At 36.3% G+C, this 17,799-nt stretch overlaps 1 protein-coding gene across 1 annotated transcript in view; it reads right to left on the reverse strand.

Moving 5' to 3' along the window:
- Positions 1-2,003: 2,003 nt before the first annotated feature.
- The window catches only part of spon1a (spondin 1a), a 108,299-nt gene continuing 92,503 nt past the window's right edge, over positions 2,004-17,799 (reverse strand). The window contains 13 exon segments of the mRNA XM_043264165.1: positions 2,004-2,171; positions 2,173-2,300; positions 5,693-5,876; positions 5,878-5,957; positions 6,709-6,873; positions 7,238-7,324; positions 7,327-7,404; positions 7,948-8,118; positions 10,716-10,898; positions 11,820-11,895; positions 12,303-12,443; positions 13,504-13,705; positions 17,277-17,341. Coding sequence (XP_043120100.1) covers positions 2,136-2,171; positions 2,173-2,300; positions 5,693-5,876; positions 5,878-5,957; positions 6,709-6,873; positions 7,238-7,324; positions 7,327-7,404; positions 7,948-8,118; positions 10,716-10,898; positions 11,820-11,895; positions 12,303-12,443; positions 13,504-13,705; positions 17,277-17,341 — 1,596 coding nt within the window. The 3' untranslated portion in view covers positions 2,004-2,135.

Below are 17,799 nucleotides of genomic sequence, written 5' to 3' on the forward strand. Positions count from 1 at the left end.
TTAAAAAGGCCAAATACAGAGGCAAAGTGTACAAGTATAAGTGACTAGGTCTTGATTTTTTTGCCCAATGACTTGACTTAACTTTACCTGTATATCATATAGACCTTAAGTAAATCAACGTAGAATTTTGAATAGCCTTCCTTCTATGAAATATGAACTATATCTACAACTCATGTTAATATTTTTCCCTCTTTATTTGAGAAAGTAATATTTAGTGTTGTGATGTTCCCCAAAACACCAAGACAAAGAAAACATACTTAAAATGTATGATTGTTATTGCACACGCACACACACACACACACACACACACACACACACACACACACACATAAACTGCTAGGGTTTCACTTATTAAACATTTTTAAAAGTTTGCTCTGCTACTTGTGTGTACTTGTCGTGAACATTTGTTTTTAGATGTCATTTGGTTTGAAACTCTCTTGAAGTGCAATAAAAAATCATACATTTCCAGCATGATTTCAAGTATCAAAACGCTTTTTGGGCAACTAATGAAGAGCTAAGTGAAATAAAACGTAATATTTATTGAGGATGTCAAAGCAAAATAACCCTATTTAGATGCAAGCAAACAATTCTGCAAGACATTGTACAGTATATCAACATGATCTAATGAACATTTTTACTTTACATAAAATGTGCATCAGCACACACAATAAAACGTACAATACTGATGTATTAATAGCATCTAAATCAAATTATTTACAAGCATGTCTATGGATTCTTAATTATGAATACTGAATTTATGTAACTGATTTTGATCAGATTTTGTTTTCAATGTCATTAAACAAAGTTGACTCAAAAAAAGACTACATTTTAAAAGCTTAAAATGATTTAATGCATTTGAACAAAATTTGTGCACCTTTACTGAATAATAATTTAACAATATACTTTCAGAGAAACACATTGACATGTGGACTGCTTTGGTGCTGATTTGTTTTTATGTTATATATAAATAAATATACAGTATTATGGCGCTTACACTTATCAGTCAGTACAGTTATACTTATGTTTAGGTTTAAGAATGGCCAAGGAATCTAAACATATAAAAAATAAAAATAAAAAAAAAATTACAATAATATGTCACATGTCTGTAGGCATAAATATGTAAATTTGTTTACAGTTTAGATGTTGTCAATATGCCCATATTGTACGTTTTAATATCTATTAAAAATTTTAACTTTTTTAAATTAAAAAGATTTTGGCCAGTTCATTGTATATTTTGTTACCTAAAAATTTTACATACTAATACTTACATTTAAACAAAACCTGGATTAATACATCAAAAGTTCAGAAAGCTTGTGAAGTGCTGTCTCAAATGTTCTTCTAAAATTAGCGTTTTTCTTAGCCTGCTATGTGTATGTATGTTCAGTTATTTCACTTCAATAGCAAAACCTATTTATTGCCAGTAATGTGAAATGACTAAATCTACACATAGGGGCCAGATACAAATCCTCCTTTTAGAAGAAACAATTGATATATGGGGTATCTATGGCTATAACATTTCAGATATCCTGAAAGAATGGTTTGCATGCATCTAAATGTAGCTGTTCTGATCATTTTGATTGTAGGGTAAATGTGAACATGGGTCAGTGTTTCCTCTGACCTGTTCATATGATAGCAAGAGAGAAAAAAAATGTCACATCAAATGATGTCTTTGAATCTCTGCTACTTATGTTGGAAGGATGCTATTTTCTGTATGTATGAGTGTTTGGATCACAGAGTATAAAAGGAGAAATTTGTTTTGCATTTCATGTCAGAACACATTAATCTTTAATACGCCATGGTCCTGCTTGTGAAAAATCAATCTTCAAAAGAACTCCCCTCTTCAAAGCTTCATAGAGGGCTGTTGCTCTCAAATACTAATGCATATTAATACATCTGAATTTGTACAGTACATTGCAATTCTGAATACCTCTCCTCTCGGTTTCCCATTCCTTTACAGGCTAGACAATGCCTGGGTCACTATAAATTCTAGAAAATATAAAAGTAAAAATAACAGACTACCTGTTGCAGCTTTTCAATCCCAAACAGAGTGCATTAAATATACTGCAAAACAGTGTGTCACAGTCTGTTCATAATCTAGATTGGGTCCCATCACACAAGCCCATTCAAGTACAGCCCTAGCAGGGATGGACATTGCAGGCCCGTATCTCCTTCTCGGTCTTTACAGCTAGTTAGTTGTGGATTCTTATATCTCTTCTTGGCAGTCATTAAACGCTCCTGGATTCCTCCACCACACAGCTTGGTGCAGTCAGTCCATGCAGACCATGGCTTCATTTTGCATCCTGTAGAAAAAAACAAACAAATCAGATACAACTGTTGAGGGTCAATGAACCATCTTTTATTAAAATACAAGAGGCCTCATTTATAAAGCTTGTGTAAGCACACAGATCTCGATCCCTAGAGTGTTTGTCACGCTTAAGTATAATCAATCATAGTAAAAGTAAGCATGAAAATCTCATTTCACAAGTTCACGCTGTTAAGTATAATCAATCATAAAAAAAGTAAGCCATGTTTGATGTGCTGATCAGAAGACGGAGGCTCAGGAGAGGGTTCAGAGCTTGGTGGACTCCCTGAGCCAAGGGTTTTTCCAATCTCTAGGAGTGGTCCGTGGTGGTGGGTGCAATTCTCCTGCTTAAGTTGACCACTGCGGAGGCAGATTTTGTATGTAATCATCTACAGCGGGAGCTGCCCATGCCGGTGGGTGCAATGTTCCTGCTTGAGTTGACCACCACGTTGACAGTTTTTGTATGATCATTTACGGTGGGGACTGACCGCAGTAAGGGAGTGGTGCCCTGCCTTGGGTGGTTTCCCTGCGAGTGGTAGGTTTTGAGATCTGATAGGACTGTTAAGTCTGGAGGACTTTTTGATAAGGGATTGGTCTGAACGAATATAGCTTTTGTATGCGTTGGAAGACCAGTGGCCAAGGGTTTGAGGAGAGACCTTTCTTTCTTTGCTGCAGTGGTGGCTGCAACTATTTTGAAGAAATGTGTAGAGAAATTTTCTGATGAGGTTGCGGAGAAGAGCAGGACTGATTTGAGTGTGGGCAGTATGGATAGAACAGTATCCTCTGTGGAGGGTGGATATGCATTTTGTTAGAATTTCTAGGTGATGGGCTGCCTTGTGTTGGAGCAGGAAGGGTGCATTCTTTGGACGCCCTTGATTAAAAGTGAAGTCTAAACGTTAGTCATTTGGGTGAGGCAATGCCATAAATGAGTTTATGGAAAAACTGAATACCGCTTAAATAGCCCTTAATGGAACCGACTTGTAGGTTTTTTTTGAGGTGTTAAGGAAGGAGATAAAGTAGTAGACACCAGGAAAAAAATAAAAAAATCAGGGAATTGTATACCCAGCATGGAAAGATTTAAAGCACTTCCAAGCAGTCGGGTAAGATTGCAGGGTTCTGGAAGAAACTGCTTGGGGGGATTGAATCGAGGACGCTTGAGGAGGAACCTTAAAGGATGGTTCACTAGAATATTAGATGTGAATAGGAGGGGTTGGATAGGGTTCTGCTTCTGGAGCCAGCGTCCTGAATTTTTGATAGGATCTGGGCTCTGGTGGATGGGAGTGGGATCCAGTAGGATAGGAGGGGTTAGCAGTGGATAGGGTGAAGGGGGCAGGTAAGGGGAAGAGGTGGGGGCAAGGTAAATCATGGGAGCTACTAGTGAGGGTGGATTGAGTTCACGCGGCTCCAGCAGAGGGATCTGGGGAAGAGAGGGGAAATATAGGGGAGGAAAAAAGGTGTGTGAAGATGGTGGGGGAGGTCTTGAACCTGGATTCAGACTGGTAGCAGGAAATAGGCGAAGGGAGGAGGGATATGCTGGCTCCTATGGCTGGCTGGGCTGTGGAGAGCGAAATGGACAAGTTAGGTCTTGGAGCAATGAGAGGAGCTTGAGGCTGATTTATAACAGATGGTGGATTAGGAGGGGCTGGTGGCCAGGCATAGGGAGAGAGACTTGGGCAGAGTACATCTGGTGTGGGTTCATCTGGTCTAACAAACTAAGCGGGTCTGGGCTAGGCTGGTGGTGGTGCTGGAGCAGTGGTGCCTGTATTTTGTGTGCTGGAGCAGTGCCTTCTGCCTGTACGGCCTGGTTTTGATTGATTCAGGTGTAGAGGCTGTCTTTTTCAGGAGAATTATCGATTCTTTTTGTTTTTCCTTACTTTTGGAGAAAAGTTTGCCTGCTTGGTAAGTTGGAAGTACAGCAAGAGGAGCTCAGCCTTATTAGCGCTGTGGGAGAATGGAATGCCAGTGTTTGCAAGTGACGCAATTGTCAGTTTTTGTGGTTGGAGAAGATGAAAAGGCTGAATTATTAGGAAGAATCTGAAGAAACTTGTGGACGCCTGAAAGGTAGAGGTAATCTTAAATGCCTTGGACAATGAATGATCGCTCGCGATTGCTTTCAGCCTCTGGAAGAAGCCGTGAGCTTGGAATTCTGGGTGGGGTGTTCGCTGGCTTACTGTGCAAAATCGTGGGAGGATTGGCGTCTTCAAGCTCATAGTCTTCAGGAAACTGGTCGCGTTCAGACATGGTGATATAAAAAAGGATCTTATGCTATGAACAAGACATCGAGGTAAGAAGCTTGTATGAATTTATAGGAGACTTCTCTTGCTCTGATTGGATAATGGCATAATCAGGAAATAAGAAGCCAGCCGTATTAATTACCAGTGCACGCTCCTCCCAAAATTTGTTTATAACTAAACATCGTATTAATAAAAAAAGTATTTGATGTGGAAACGTGCTTAGCATCACGGCATGGTCTGAGAAGGCATACACACTTTTAATTGTCGGCGTATTGCAGGTTTTTAAAAATGTAAGTTGTTCTTGCTTATGATAATTGGTGATATTTTAGATGTTAATGACATTAATTTCGATTCATAGATTTCTGATAGAGAGACATTCATGTGTTTTCTATTCGTACATTCGCACATACGCATATCTAAGAAATGATTGTAAGATTAAATTTAGAATAATTTCTGCACAATAATAAATTTTATAAATGAGGCCCACTTTCTGTGTGTTTAGGATGTTATGAATTAGTATAGTGGAGACATGTATAGTATAGTATCGTATAATATGGTATAGAAGGACCTGCTGGTTTGTCTTTTGATGACAAAAATTAAAAGTTTGGACATTAAAATTGTTGATACTCATGAATACTTCTAGTTAATTATTTGCAATAATTTGAGATCCCAATCAAAAATGTAGCATGAACAGTTTATTGTTTATATTTTTTATTACTGTATGTAATAGTTATTTGAGAAGTATGGGATGTATGTTAGTATTCTGGCATCCTAAACATAACATCAAAGCTGAGTATGTCTGTTTTCTTTGAAAAACAAAGTGTTTTTTTTGGTTTTTTTTTAATAATCACAAAATATCTCAAATACATTTTAATTGTTTCACAGCATGCTGATATATTTAAGTGATTATAATTTTTTTTCTCATGCACATGCATAATTAGACATTGATATATCAACTGTAATTTTATATTTTACCAATGTGTTTGTTTGCATGATTTTAACACAATTTTGAAGAAGTTGCATTATAGACAGACATGCATTTTGTAAAAACCAATGTTTATGTTCCACAGAAGGAAGAAATCTATGCACATCTGGGATGGCAGGAGTAAGTAAATGATGGGTGGATTTCCTTTAACAGTGAGATTTGCATGTTCACCTGCAAGCTCATCGGCACTCTCCTCCCTCCCTTGTTTGTTTCTCCTCTTCTTACGGTCTTCCTTGCGCCTCTTCCTCTCGTCACTGTTCATACCTCCTTGATTACACTTCTTGATCTTGCACGTTTTTCTGTGTGGTCTCAGGCACGGATCCCCACCAAACTGAGGCTCCAGAGTGATCATGCGCGGCATGGATCAAGTGACCCTTTCCACAGGATTTACTGCACTCTGACCACTCCGACCACTCTGTCATCACACAATCCATTGCTAGAGAAAAAAAGACATCAAAAGAGGCTATATTTAAACAATATTGCTGCTGGCAAATTTATTTTAAAGAATGTCTCTGCTTTTAAGACAATTATGGAAATGCAAGGAGAAAAAATAAATAAACCAAAAAACATTTCAGATTCGAGTTATAATGTGAGTGTCTAAAATACATAATAATTTGACAAAGTAATTTATGAAACCAAGGCTTCATTATCTGATGTGAAATGTACAGTACTAAATAGTTATTTTAATCACTATGTTTGAATAATAATATAATGTAATATGTGCTTACGTATGTTATTCACTGCATTTATTCAAAGGATCAATAATCAAGAAGCTGGTTGTGTAAATCTTCAGTCTTTTCTTGGGAGACACACACGTCCCTACTCGCATATTATATGCACTAAATAGTATCAGAGATTGGAATTAGAGTGTCCCGAATCATAGCAAGTTGAAATGAGCACCCTACAGTTACCCAGATGGTCTGATATTTCAAATGATGGGGCTGGCCAACTTGTTATCACAATTAAATACTTTTTTTTTTTTTTTACATGATGGATGGATGGCCAGACAGGTCAGACTTTCTCTACTTCTCCTGGACCCACTTTCGCAATTATGACTGACTAACACACACGCGCACACACAGACACATGTGTATCTGTTATGCACGAAAACTGTTAACTGTCACACAGACACACACGCACATACACACACACAAAAACATAACAGAGAAAGAGCATGTGTAACTCACGACACTCTGGCAGCATGCATTTCTCCATCTGTTCCAACTCCTCGTTGCATTCTCCCAACTCTGCAGGTGATTTGAGCATACGCTGACGAGTCCGTGTGCCTTTACCACACGTCACACTGCAATCGCTCCAGTCCGACCACAGGGACAGTAAACATGGGATTGTATCTATACACACAAAAAAATCATAATCATAACACTGAAACTGCAGGCATATGGGTTCTGTATGAATATGGTAATGTGGCATAGTTCGTGAGAATATGTTTTGATGGCATGCATATGAATTTGTGTGTGAACAATAAAAATGTAAGTGTATGTGAGTGTATTTTATACTAATACATATGAATGTGCATATATATATATATATATATATATATATATATATATATATATATATATATATATATATATATATATATATATATATATATGCACATTATATATGTAGGAATCTGTTAATGTGCATGTGTGTGAATATAACATATGAATGTGCATATATTAGTGTGTCATACATGCGAGTGTTTGCACTTACGGCATTCTGGCATCATACACTTCTCCACTTCCACCACCTCAGCCCCACAAATGGAGCCGTCAGACGGGGGCATTTTCACCATCCGTTCCGTCTTTTCATGCCAAGCCCACAGGTGGCACTGCATGCATCCCATTCACCCCATTCAGTAACCAAGCAACTGCTCGGAGCTACACCAGCGGAAACAAATACACATTATTGGAGCACAGAATTCTGTCAAAGATCATCTGTCGTCAAAAAAAACAGCTCAAGTTTTTTATTCAAAAATCATGAATTATTTGACTGGCTAGTTGTTTTTATTATTTTATTTTGATTTATTTCCTTCAAGTAATATAAACAATGGATATAAATTGTCATAAACCATTTGCATGAATGAAGATGTTAGCAGAAAACCCAGTGCCGTACATTATGTACAAATACAGGAAAATTCTACCTACTCAACATAATAAAAATGTGCCAGGGTCACATATTGAGCTTGTGTTTTAGCGCGATTCAGTGGACATTTCTCTTTGAAACTGGCGGAACGCGCAGTAAGGTACATAAAACAGAGTTGGAAAAATTAGACTGACATTATATATCCCTTACAGCGCAACTGGCAATTAAAAAAATATATTTATTATTAACTTAGTTATTAACTTTTGATAAATTGATAATATTATGGCTGTAAACATCTGCTATGAACTCGTTAAAGTCAACAGGTAGATAATACTCACAGCAGTCCTCGTTGACAGTGCATGGCTCTGTCTCTTCAGTGGGATGAGTGCAGGCAAATCCATCATCAGGAAACTGCTTTACATAGCGTTCCCTAGAACGCACGCCTGCACCGCATGACATACTGCACGGTGACCATGTGATCCATTCTGACATCATGCACGTGGAAGCATCTGCAAAAGTCAAAGTCACTTTGTCATTCAAGTTCTTGTTCAAAAGTCTTTCAACGTTCAACCACCAGCTCTGCTGGAAAATATAGAAAGGTACAGATAAAATCTGTATTCATAGATGTTTTGGAACAGCGGTTCCCAATTATGTTACTGAGGGGGCTCCAGGAACATAGACATATATAGACAGCCCACTGGACAGCTCCAGGCACGTAGATGCGGCCGCCATCTTGGAACGGTGAACTTGATGTCATTCATCATACTGTAGGTTCACACAGAGCCACAGAGTATTCAGTGATTACTAAGATAAATGACATCAAGTCAAGGCCGCTACAATATGACGGACGGCTTGTGCGTCATGTTCCATAGAAACAGTCGCTAATGAGGCATCTATATATGGTTGGGAATCACTGTTTTGTACCAATTGGTACGTATTTTACAAGGTGGCTAATTTGTACAATTCGTATGACCTTACTCATATGATTTTGTACTATTTTTCTAAACCTCAGTGATGATTAGGTTTAGGTTTACAAATTTCTATTAATTATCAACAAAATAAAATACCTATGATATAGCAAAAATCTTATGATTTGTATAAGCGATGCTGCATTTGTATCAATTTGGATATTTTTTAATATGAATTGCTATAAGATCAGGCTGGGTAGCTGGGTTACCAGGGCCTGGCAAAGATAAATTGGCCAAATGGCTCTACTAGAACAATTACATCATAAAAGTGGGCAAAACATTTTATTGAACATGGTAGCTGATTATTAGCTGGTCCAAGCTGGTTTAGGCCCCTCTGGAGCGTGGCATAGTTGGCTAAATGTTTTAGTCGAGAGTCCTACTACAACAATCACATCATAATATCACTGAACATGGTAGCTGGTTTATTAAGGGCTAATCGCTGTTTTGAAATACAGACACCACCTTGAAAATTTACCAGCAGTATAGTTTTCTAAACTACTTTAAATATCCTACTATGCATTCATGAAAGAAAATGCTTACTCTGCTGTAAAGCTTAATTAGGAACATTAACCTGCTCTGCATGCAATAATATACAATGCTGCTATAAATTTCTAATATTATTTAATCAGTTATAGTCGGATGGGCAAGAGGAAACTGTTATGGTGCAAAGCCTGGACTTCCCTCTTCTCTCAAATTACTGGCATTTGTTCTGCTTGATAAAATGTGGCTTATTAAATCGTTAATAAAACCTTGAGTAAATACGACATCCTGGAGGCCATCTCTACATCATCTCCATTACGTGATAATCAATTTATAAATGTAAACAACACCTCATTAAACACTAAGGAAAAAACACCTGTCCATTCACTAATGTGTGGTTTTATTCGTATCTAACTTTATTTGAATTATTAAAGATGCTAAAGCATTATTTTTATTTGCTATGTTACCCCCCACACATGCTGTACATGCTTGCTCATCCTATGCATCAACATTTTGTTCTATTAGCAATAATACGCATGCACTATGAATTTTTATCGATTTACAAACTCTATGCAGAAGATGCTTTGACCTTTTAACATCTCTCCGAGTGGAAATCAATAGAACTGCCTGTAGAGAAGTAAGATGCAACCTTACGCAAGAATGATGTAAAGATTCTGTCACCTGATAAAAAGTCTAGTTAACATTAGTTTAGGCATTTTTAAAAAGTTCCTTGGTCGAGGCAGGGTGCCCCAAGATGTCTGATCAATAAAGCTCCCGGTGTGCTAAAAAATGGTGAGTAAAGGTTAGCTCACAATAAAATTCTGTGCCCTTGCAGGATGTTAGGTTAAATTCTTAGACCTATTATAAACAAGCTGATCAAAAAAAAGAAAAGAAGGAAAGAAAGAAAGAAATGTATTAATCAGCATGCTACTGGAAAAATTAGTAAAATAAAATTAAATATAATTTAGAGTCTTGGCAATGACAAATTGTATTGCTGTAACAAACACAATATATATATATATATATATATATATACTTCAGATATATGTATCTACTATAACTGTTCTCATATATATATATATATATATATATATATATATATATATATATATATATATATATATATATATATATATATATATACACACATTTTTTTAAGCTTATAGTATGTTATTTATTTATTTATTTGCTTATATATTGCCCATAGACTCTAACCAGACCTGTGAACATAGTTTAATCATTTAAAAGCTTATAAACCTTTTTATAAACGTCATTATCTTTTCTGACCATAAGGTGGCACCGGCCCCATGTTTTAAATAAATACTTTAAATAAATAAACAAACAAACAAACAAGACAGGATGTAGAAAAGACATCTATTTGATGTGCAGAGATCAACACAAAAAAAACAGTGCAAGAACAAATTTAGTTTTTAAAATCCGAAAACAAGTCATTTTGAAGACTGAAAAAAAAAGCATAGACCCCTGCATATTTGTCAGTGCATCCTATCCTGCTGTTTTAACACTTGCTGTGTAGACTGCCTCTTAGTAGGCAGCTGTTTCGCAACATTTTAAACATAGATAATATGAATATGATTAACAAAACCTCCATGTTCCAAATAGCATCTAAAATCCTGATTTTGTGCGTGTTTGATTCTGACCCTCATCACTGCAGCCGGGTCCCATGCAGGGCTCAAAGTCTTGAGTATGTGGACAGGGCACGCTGAGATCCAGCTGTGCCTTCAGCATCCTCTGCCTCATCCTCTTCCCCTTCTCACACGTCGAGGAGCTGCACGCAGACCACGGAGACCAGTTGGAGTAGATACATGTCTCTGGAGTATCATCTGACAAAACACAAAAAAGAAGTTTGAGGATGAAAGGCCTCATAATAAGAACATTTTTGTCTGCAAGCATTATGGAAACTCATAAAGGGAGTGCCCACAAGACAGAAAAATCACTACTGGGATCTTTTTTGTTATTGTTATTGTTTCAAATAAACATCAGTAAAATTAAATAAAGGGTAAAGAGCAACTTTTGGTTTAAAAAGTGCTTAAAGATATGAACCCTTTTACATTAAAATCTAATTCAAGACCAGATCATCTGCAAAATGTAATGAGCTCTGCTTTAATATATGCAAAAAAAATGTTTTTGTTACTGTTACAACTTCCTTGAGGAATCTGAAGAGTGATGGGTGCTAATAGAATATCAGGATTCAAACAGAATATCAGAATTCCAATTCAGTACAAAATGTTCAATACAATACAATCTAAATCAGAAAATAAACAAACATATTGCAGTTATTTTGTATTCTTGTATGAAACATTTCTGGTATCTCTAAAAGAATTTTGTAAGAAACATCAGAGACCAAGATTACAGTAAAAGAGCATTTCATTAAGTCTCATGAGCTACGAAACGTTCTGTTTTTCTATCTTAAATGTTCTATCATACAAATGGGATTCTTCATCTAACAACATTTGGAAGAACATGAAGAACAAAAACTAGTGATTAAATTAAATGCACATTAAATTTAAATCCATCGTTTGAAATGGAATGGTGGACTTTCAAATTTTAGATTGAACACCAGAGACAAATCTGTTCTCGTGTTTTAGTCTCCTGAGTCTATCGTGAACCTCTCTAGAATACAATTTACTCTTGGTTGGACTGGAGGAGTTTAGGATATTGAATAGTTAAAAGTCTCATTCTCTCTCTCTCTTTCTCTGTCTCTCTCAAGGTTGACTTTGATGAAAAGATAAAGAGATGCAAACCTTCTTCTTTTTCCTCCTGGGCAATGTCAGCCACAATGTCGTCCACATTATCAGGCACAATGTTGCACTGCTCACCCTGCAGACATCAGAAAACAACTCAAACTTCCAAACAGACTTTAAATGACGTCCCTCATTTATATTTTCTCCTTCCACACAGTGATGGGATTTGATTCACTATTACCATTTGATTGAAAACGGCAAAAACCTGATACGGGTTGTACTTTTTCTCCTGTTCCTACTAATTCTTATACAGTAATCTAAGTCTCTCTCAGCCGAGGATGCATGACTCTCGATACTTTCAGGGCACTGTTGTGACATGCTGGGTTCATAAATATGTATAATCTGTTGTTGTCAAGTTATTTTAGTTTTCAGTTTGTAGACTTTTATGACATGAATAATGCAAAGCTGTTTTACACAATAATAAAAGCTGAGAACATTTTCTTTTGAAATAGATTTTTTAAAAAGACAAGCAAAGAAACAGACCTTGCGAGCAATTCTCTCTACGACAACTCTGGCCACGGGAGTGATCGCGCCACCCTCTGGGTCATAGAAAGGGCTCTGTGGATGGTCTAAACTCGTGAGGGGACGAATTTTCTCCTGAGGTGCTGTAGGCTTGTTGGGAGACTACGGCACAGCAAAATCAACCAGTTGACCAAAAGTCATTAACTGTTTCTTACACAAAACACGCGATGTTCAAGCCGCTCATGAAATGAAAGTAAAAGGAGACACGAAAAACATTCATTTTTCCGTAAGCTTTTTCACTGTAGGTGAAACAAATATGTTTAAATAGCCACGGGGCATTCGCTTATTTTATATTTGAACTAATAAATGCTACAGAAGTGCGGTTAGTCCATGTTTTTACAGCTTGAAATCACCTCACACAAAGAGATCACCTTAGCAAGCTTTAGGTTTCCGAAAAGAGAGTGTAGTTCCACAGAAGCAAGGTCGCTGAAAGAGGTTGAATGTAACTTGCACAGCCAGGGGAGCAATACAAATTATATACACAGACCCTCTCCTCAATGAAATGGAAAAATTAAAGTTAGAAATCAAAGGCTGTCTTAGGACCAGACACTGTTACAGGCAGGCACCGGGTTTATTTGCATCTTGAGCTGATCCATCAACAGCATGCGAGAACAGTCGGGATGAATGAAAAAAAGAATGAATACATATACATACATACATACATACATACACAGATACATTTTCTTAACCCAGGATATTCCTGTAACCACCCAGCCACAAGTAAAAATATTCACCTCTCAGTATGTAAATGAAAAACAAACAAACAAGCTAAATAATTAATGAAGTGAAACAAATGTTGAGACACGCCAGTAGGTGGCAGAATCAAGCTATGGTCATGACTGTATGGTCAAATTAAATCATACTTCTTTTTGTATCTCTCTCTCTTTCTTCGTGTTTTTATTTTGTTCTGTTATTAACACAGAGAATTCATTTAGCGGATTTTGCTTTGAGCAAATGCGTGACAGTCACAACCCTATATTATCCAAAGACCTCAAGTACTTCACATCACATCTTCTCAAGTTCATTCCAGCTTTCATGCAAGAAAAAATGGGACGTGGTTGAACTGCTCACTTAAACTCACCCACCAATCTTGTCATTAGAGATGACAAATTCTATATAAAAACTGCTAAAAAAAGGTGACGTTTGAGTCATGAGTGCTCACCTCATAAGTGACCCCGCTGTCTGTCCCCGCATCCCATGGAATGAGGTCCTGAACCACCTTCTGGACCCAGCCACACTCTCTGGTGCAGAGGTCCTCTGATGACAGACCCACGTTCCAGTCAGGACTGGGACCCAGCATGGTCAGAAAGGACATCAGGTGCCGCGTGCGGTCCACTGAGAACTCCGCTGAAGGAGCAGCTCGACTGCAGGTAAGAAAAAGAAATCGGGTGCATTCGTAATATAGCATGTGTCACATTCTTACAAAAAAAGCTACAAGAAAAGAAAAAATGAAACAAAAACAAAATATGTTTGTTTGAATAAGATTTATTACCTGTATGTTTTAGTATATTATTTTAAAAACAATAAAATAAAATTCATAATAAATTACATAATATTAATCAATAACTATCGATAATCATTAATTTATAACTAATAACTAATATAATAGCTAATAATTAAAACAAATATAAAGTTGGTATATATATATATATATATATATATATATATATATATATATATATATATATATATATTTTTTTTTTTTTTTTTTTTTAATAATTATAAAAAGCTTTAAATAGGATTTTTATTCCATATCAAACTGAAAATTTGAAAATACACTGAAATTTCATAATTATTGTTACCAATTTCAATATTGCAAAAGATAAGATATTTGAAGTTATTTTAAGAGTAAAATAAGCTTGCTGAAGACAAGTAAACAGTCACAATTAGGCTACAATGGAACAAAGATAATAAGAAATCGACCTACTTGAAAGCACTGAAAAATATTAGGCTATATTTTATAAAGAAAATTTAAGACACAAATAATTATATTTATGAGGATACTCACAATAAGGAGCTAAAAGTTTATTCAGTTAATGTGCATGGTCCACTCATTGTTCCAACAACTTCCACTCCATCCTCAGCTTTAGTAAAATAACTTAAAACCTGGGGATTTGACTAGCATGTTTTTTTTTCCGGTTCATTGTATTTGGCATTTTTATTTTTTGAGCCCTCTCTCTCAGAATTACTTTTTATTTATCGATTACTGTTCTTTGTGAGACCATTTCCAGATTACTCCAGAGTGAAGCTTAGAGAGGGGGTGAATGCAGGGCAGTGAAGGGCAGTGAAGACCAAGGAGAATCCAGAGGAACTGTAGAACAGAAGAAAGAAGAACCAGAGTAGAGACCAGAGCAGAGCTGATGTGGAGCCAATGAGACTGAGAACCAAGGTGAAGCCAGGGGAATGGAAAACCCAGGTGGAACTGGAGGACTGGAGACTCAAGACAAAGCTCGAAAGACTGGAGTCAAGAGACTGACATATTAAGTTGAGCAAAGGGAAAGAGGGACCCTGATGAAACCAGGGGATCAGAGAACCTTGGCTGAGGTAACAATCTCAGAGAAGTGGTTTTGGCAGACCAGAAAGCTATAATTGAGTTGGTAAAGCCAGATCCTGGATGAGAAGGCTTTCATGCTGGATAGAACCAGTGGATGGGGAAGATTAGGATTCTGGATAAAACCAGAGAGTAGAAATGTCAGATCAAAACAGAAATGGTTTGAGGGGGTTGTATTATGACGAATATTCGTTTTAGGGAGAACATATCGTGACTGATTCTTCTATGATGAACTGAACAATGTGTGCTGTGTCAGACAATGCTTCCTTCAAGGGCCATTGGTCCTTGAAGGAACGGCTGTCCAGGATGTCAAGCTGAATTGGTTTGCTGTTAGATTCATATTTTGGTCGTTTTTGTACATAGTGAGTCAAAAAGACTAAATCCAAAACAAAAGGAAGACTATGATGCACGGAAAAGCAAATACACACTTTTTTAAAATGTAATTGAATTCAAGAACTTACAAATAATAAAAAATAAATAAAAACTAAGAAAACATCAACAGTATGTGACAGTATTAATGTACTTGGAGTTGAGTCACACTGATCACTTTTTCTTCAGGAAGAACTTATAAGAACTTATATCCCTGATATAATGTTAAGTATTACATGGCTACTAGTAAATAAGCAAGTTAGTACTGTAAGTAAATGAGTAAATTAATAAATAAACAAACTAGCATGAGCTAGCTCTATTTTAATCTTTTAAAAACATTCTTTATATATACAAACAATAACAAGAAGACTACAATGATCACGCCAGTAACATGTCTGTCTGCAGGTCTCTGTAACCCCTATTTCTCTCCATTTCAGACATGCATCTTTCCTTTGTATTTGCTCAATATGGCTGTCAGAGATAAAGTCAACCCCTCTGAGAGTTTTCTGTTAAAAGAGAGATGCATAGCAAGCTCACGCAGTGGGGTGGACCACCAGGTAGGTGTTCTCAGTCGGCAGGATTATGTCGAACATTCGTTGCACATGCTGTAGAGGTTAGTGGGATTTTATTATGTATTCTGGGGATGATCTGGTCACTAGCTCCCATTTAACTGTTGCAGATGCAATGAACGTATTTATGCATCTGTGAATGTATCTTTCAAGCAATAAAAGCTTGAAATCAAATATGTTGATATGCTGACAAATTAATTATTGGGGCAAGCGAGTAGATGAGAAACGACCTTACAAAAATTTATTTTATCACTACATTATATAATCATTAATTTGCTAATTTTGTAATGTGTTTAAAATATTTTTTGCAACATTTTTTTAAAATCTGTTTATTAAGGTCTTGATGATAGCGTATGTGTTTATATGATCTGCATGTTTTCTGAATATACATATTCCTCATTCTTTTCCATGAATTAAATAATAAGTAAGATTAAGCTTGATGTGCTTTGAAATCGCAAACGGTGATCTTAAGATAGCGCTGCACATCTGAAATACATAATTTTAACTGACAAGCACACACGTATGTATGATAACAACTGCAAAAGTCAGCATGAATTTGTATCATTATTACAAAACAAGACAGCAAAATCTGTCATGAAGCAATATATCCCTTAAGGAAAATGAAATCATCCAACTCTACCCTTAAAAAGAGACAGACACACGCAAACACGTACTTTAACAAATCATTCAGCTAATTAAAGACTCTGCTTTCATTGACAACCTATTATTTTACTGTCTGCCTGTCAGCGCACTGCTAATCAACTCAAGTCGAGCTTTTCAAGGTTTCTGGAAAGTTCCAACAGCAGAGTACGCATTAGCTGCTATTCTAAATATATAGCTACCGAGCAACAGACCTGCAGAGAAGATGAGAAGACAACAAAAAGAGAGAGAGAGAGAGAGAGAGAGAGAGAGAGAAATAAGGAAAGAACATGCAACCCATTTAGGCTTTTTGGACATGAACTGCTGTTATAAAGCCAAATGATAACATCTGTTTTATTATGCAGTGTGAGGAAAGACATTTATAGCTCTGGTCTCAAGCACTTCAAGCACTTCTTGCCTCATACTGAGCATTTCATGACACTCTGAGTCAATTCAAAAGCAATTTCCTGTCTACTCTCAAGTCCTAATTCACCCAAATATACCCGATGAGGTGAATAAAGCATTATAAATTTGAAATTATTTGTGCTTGAGTGATTCTCTGGGCATTGATCAATTTGGATCACTTAAATGTTAAATAAAGAGAAAGCAGAGCACTCTAAGCACATAACTGTTTTTACATCAAACACAGTTGTTGCTGTCTTGGGAGAAAGAGGCAATACTCAGTGTTGTAAAGAGCTTAAGTACTCTCTATAGGAGGAAAAAAAAAAATCTTGTTTTTTGTTGAGATATTATTCAACAGAGAAAATTATATAAAACCTGCACACAAACTACATGACAGTTACTTACACATTGAGGGGCTGCCAGGCCGGCCATTGGGCCTTCATCTTTATGACGGTCAAGACCTCATCACCCTGTGTGATAAAACACAGAAAAGTAAATAAATTTATATATATATATATATATATATATATATATATATATATATATATATATATATATATATATACACACAGTGCATCTCAATAAATTTGAATGTTATGGAAAAGTTCATTTGTTTCAGTAACTCCAATTGTGAAACTTGTATTAAATAAATTCAATGCACACAGACTGAAGTAGCTGAAGTCTTTGATTTTTTGATTGTGATGTTTTAGGTTCACATTTAACAAAAACACAAAGAATGCTTCATAAGACCTACAGAAAATAGGTAATAAAGTAAATTGTTGGCCTTCGGTAAAAGTATGTTTATTTACTGTACGTGTATTCATTACTTGGGAGGGGCTCATTTTGCTTTAATTACTGCCTCAATTTAGTGTGGATTTTAGGTGATCAGTTTGTGGCACTGATGAGGTGGTATGAAAGTCCTGGTTTC

Source organism: Puntigrus tetrazona, chromosome 18, assembly GCF_018831695.1.
Source record: "Puntigrus tetrazona isolate hp1 chromosome 18, ASM1883169v1, whole genome shotgun sequence".
NCBI classification, from domain to species: Eukaryota; Metazoa; Chordata; class Actinopteri; order Cypriniformes; family Cyprinidae; genus Puntigrus; species Puntigrus tetrazona.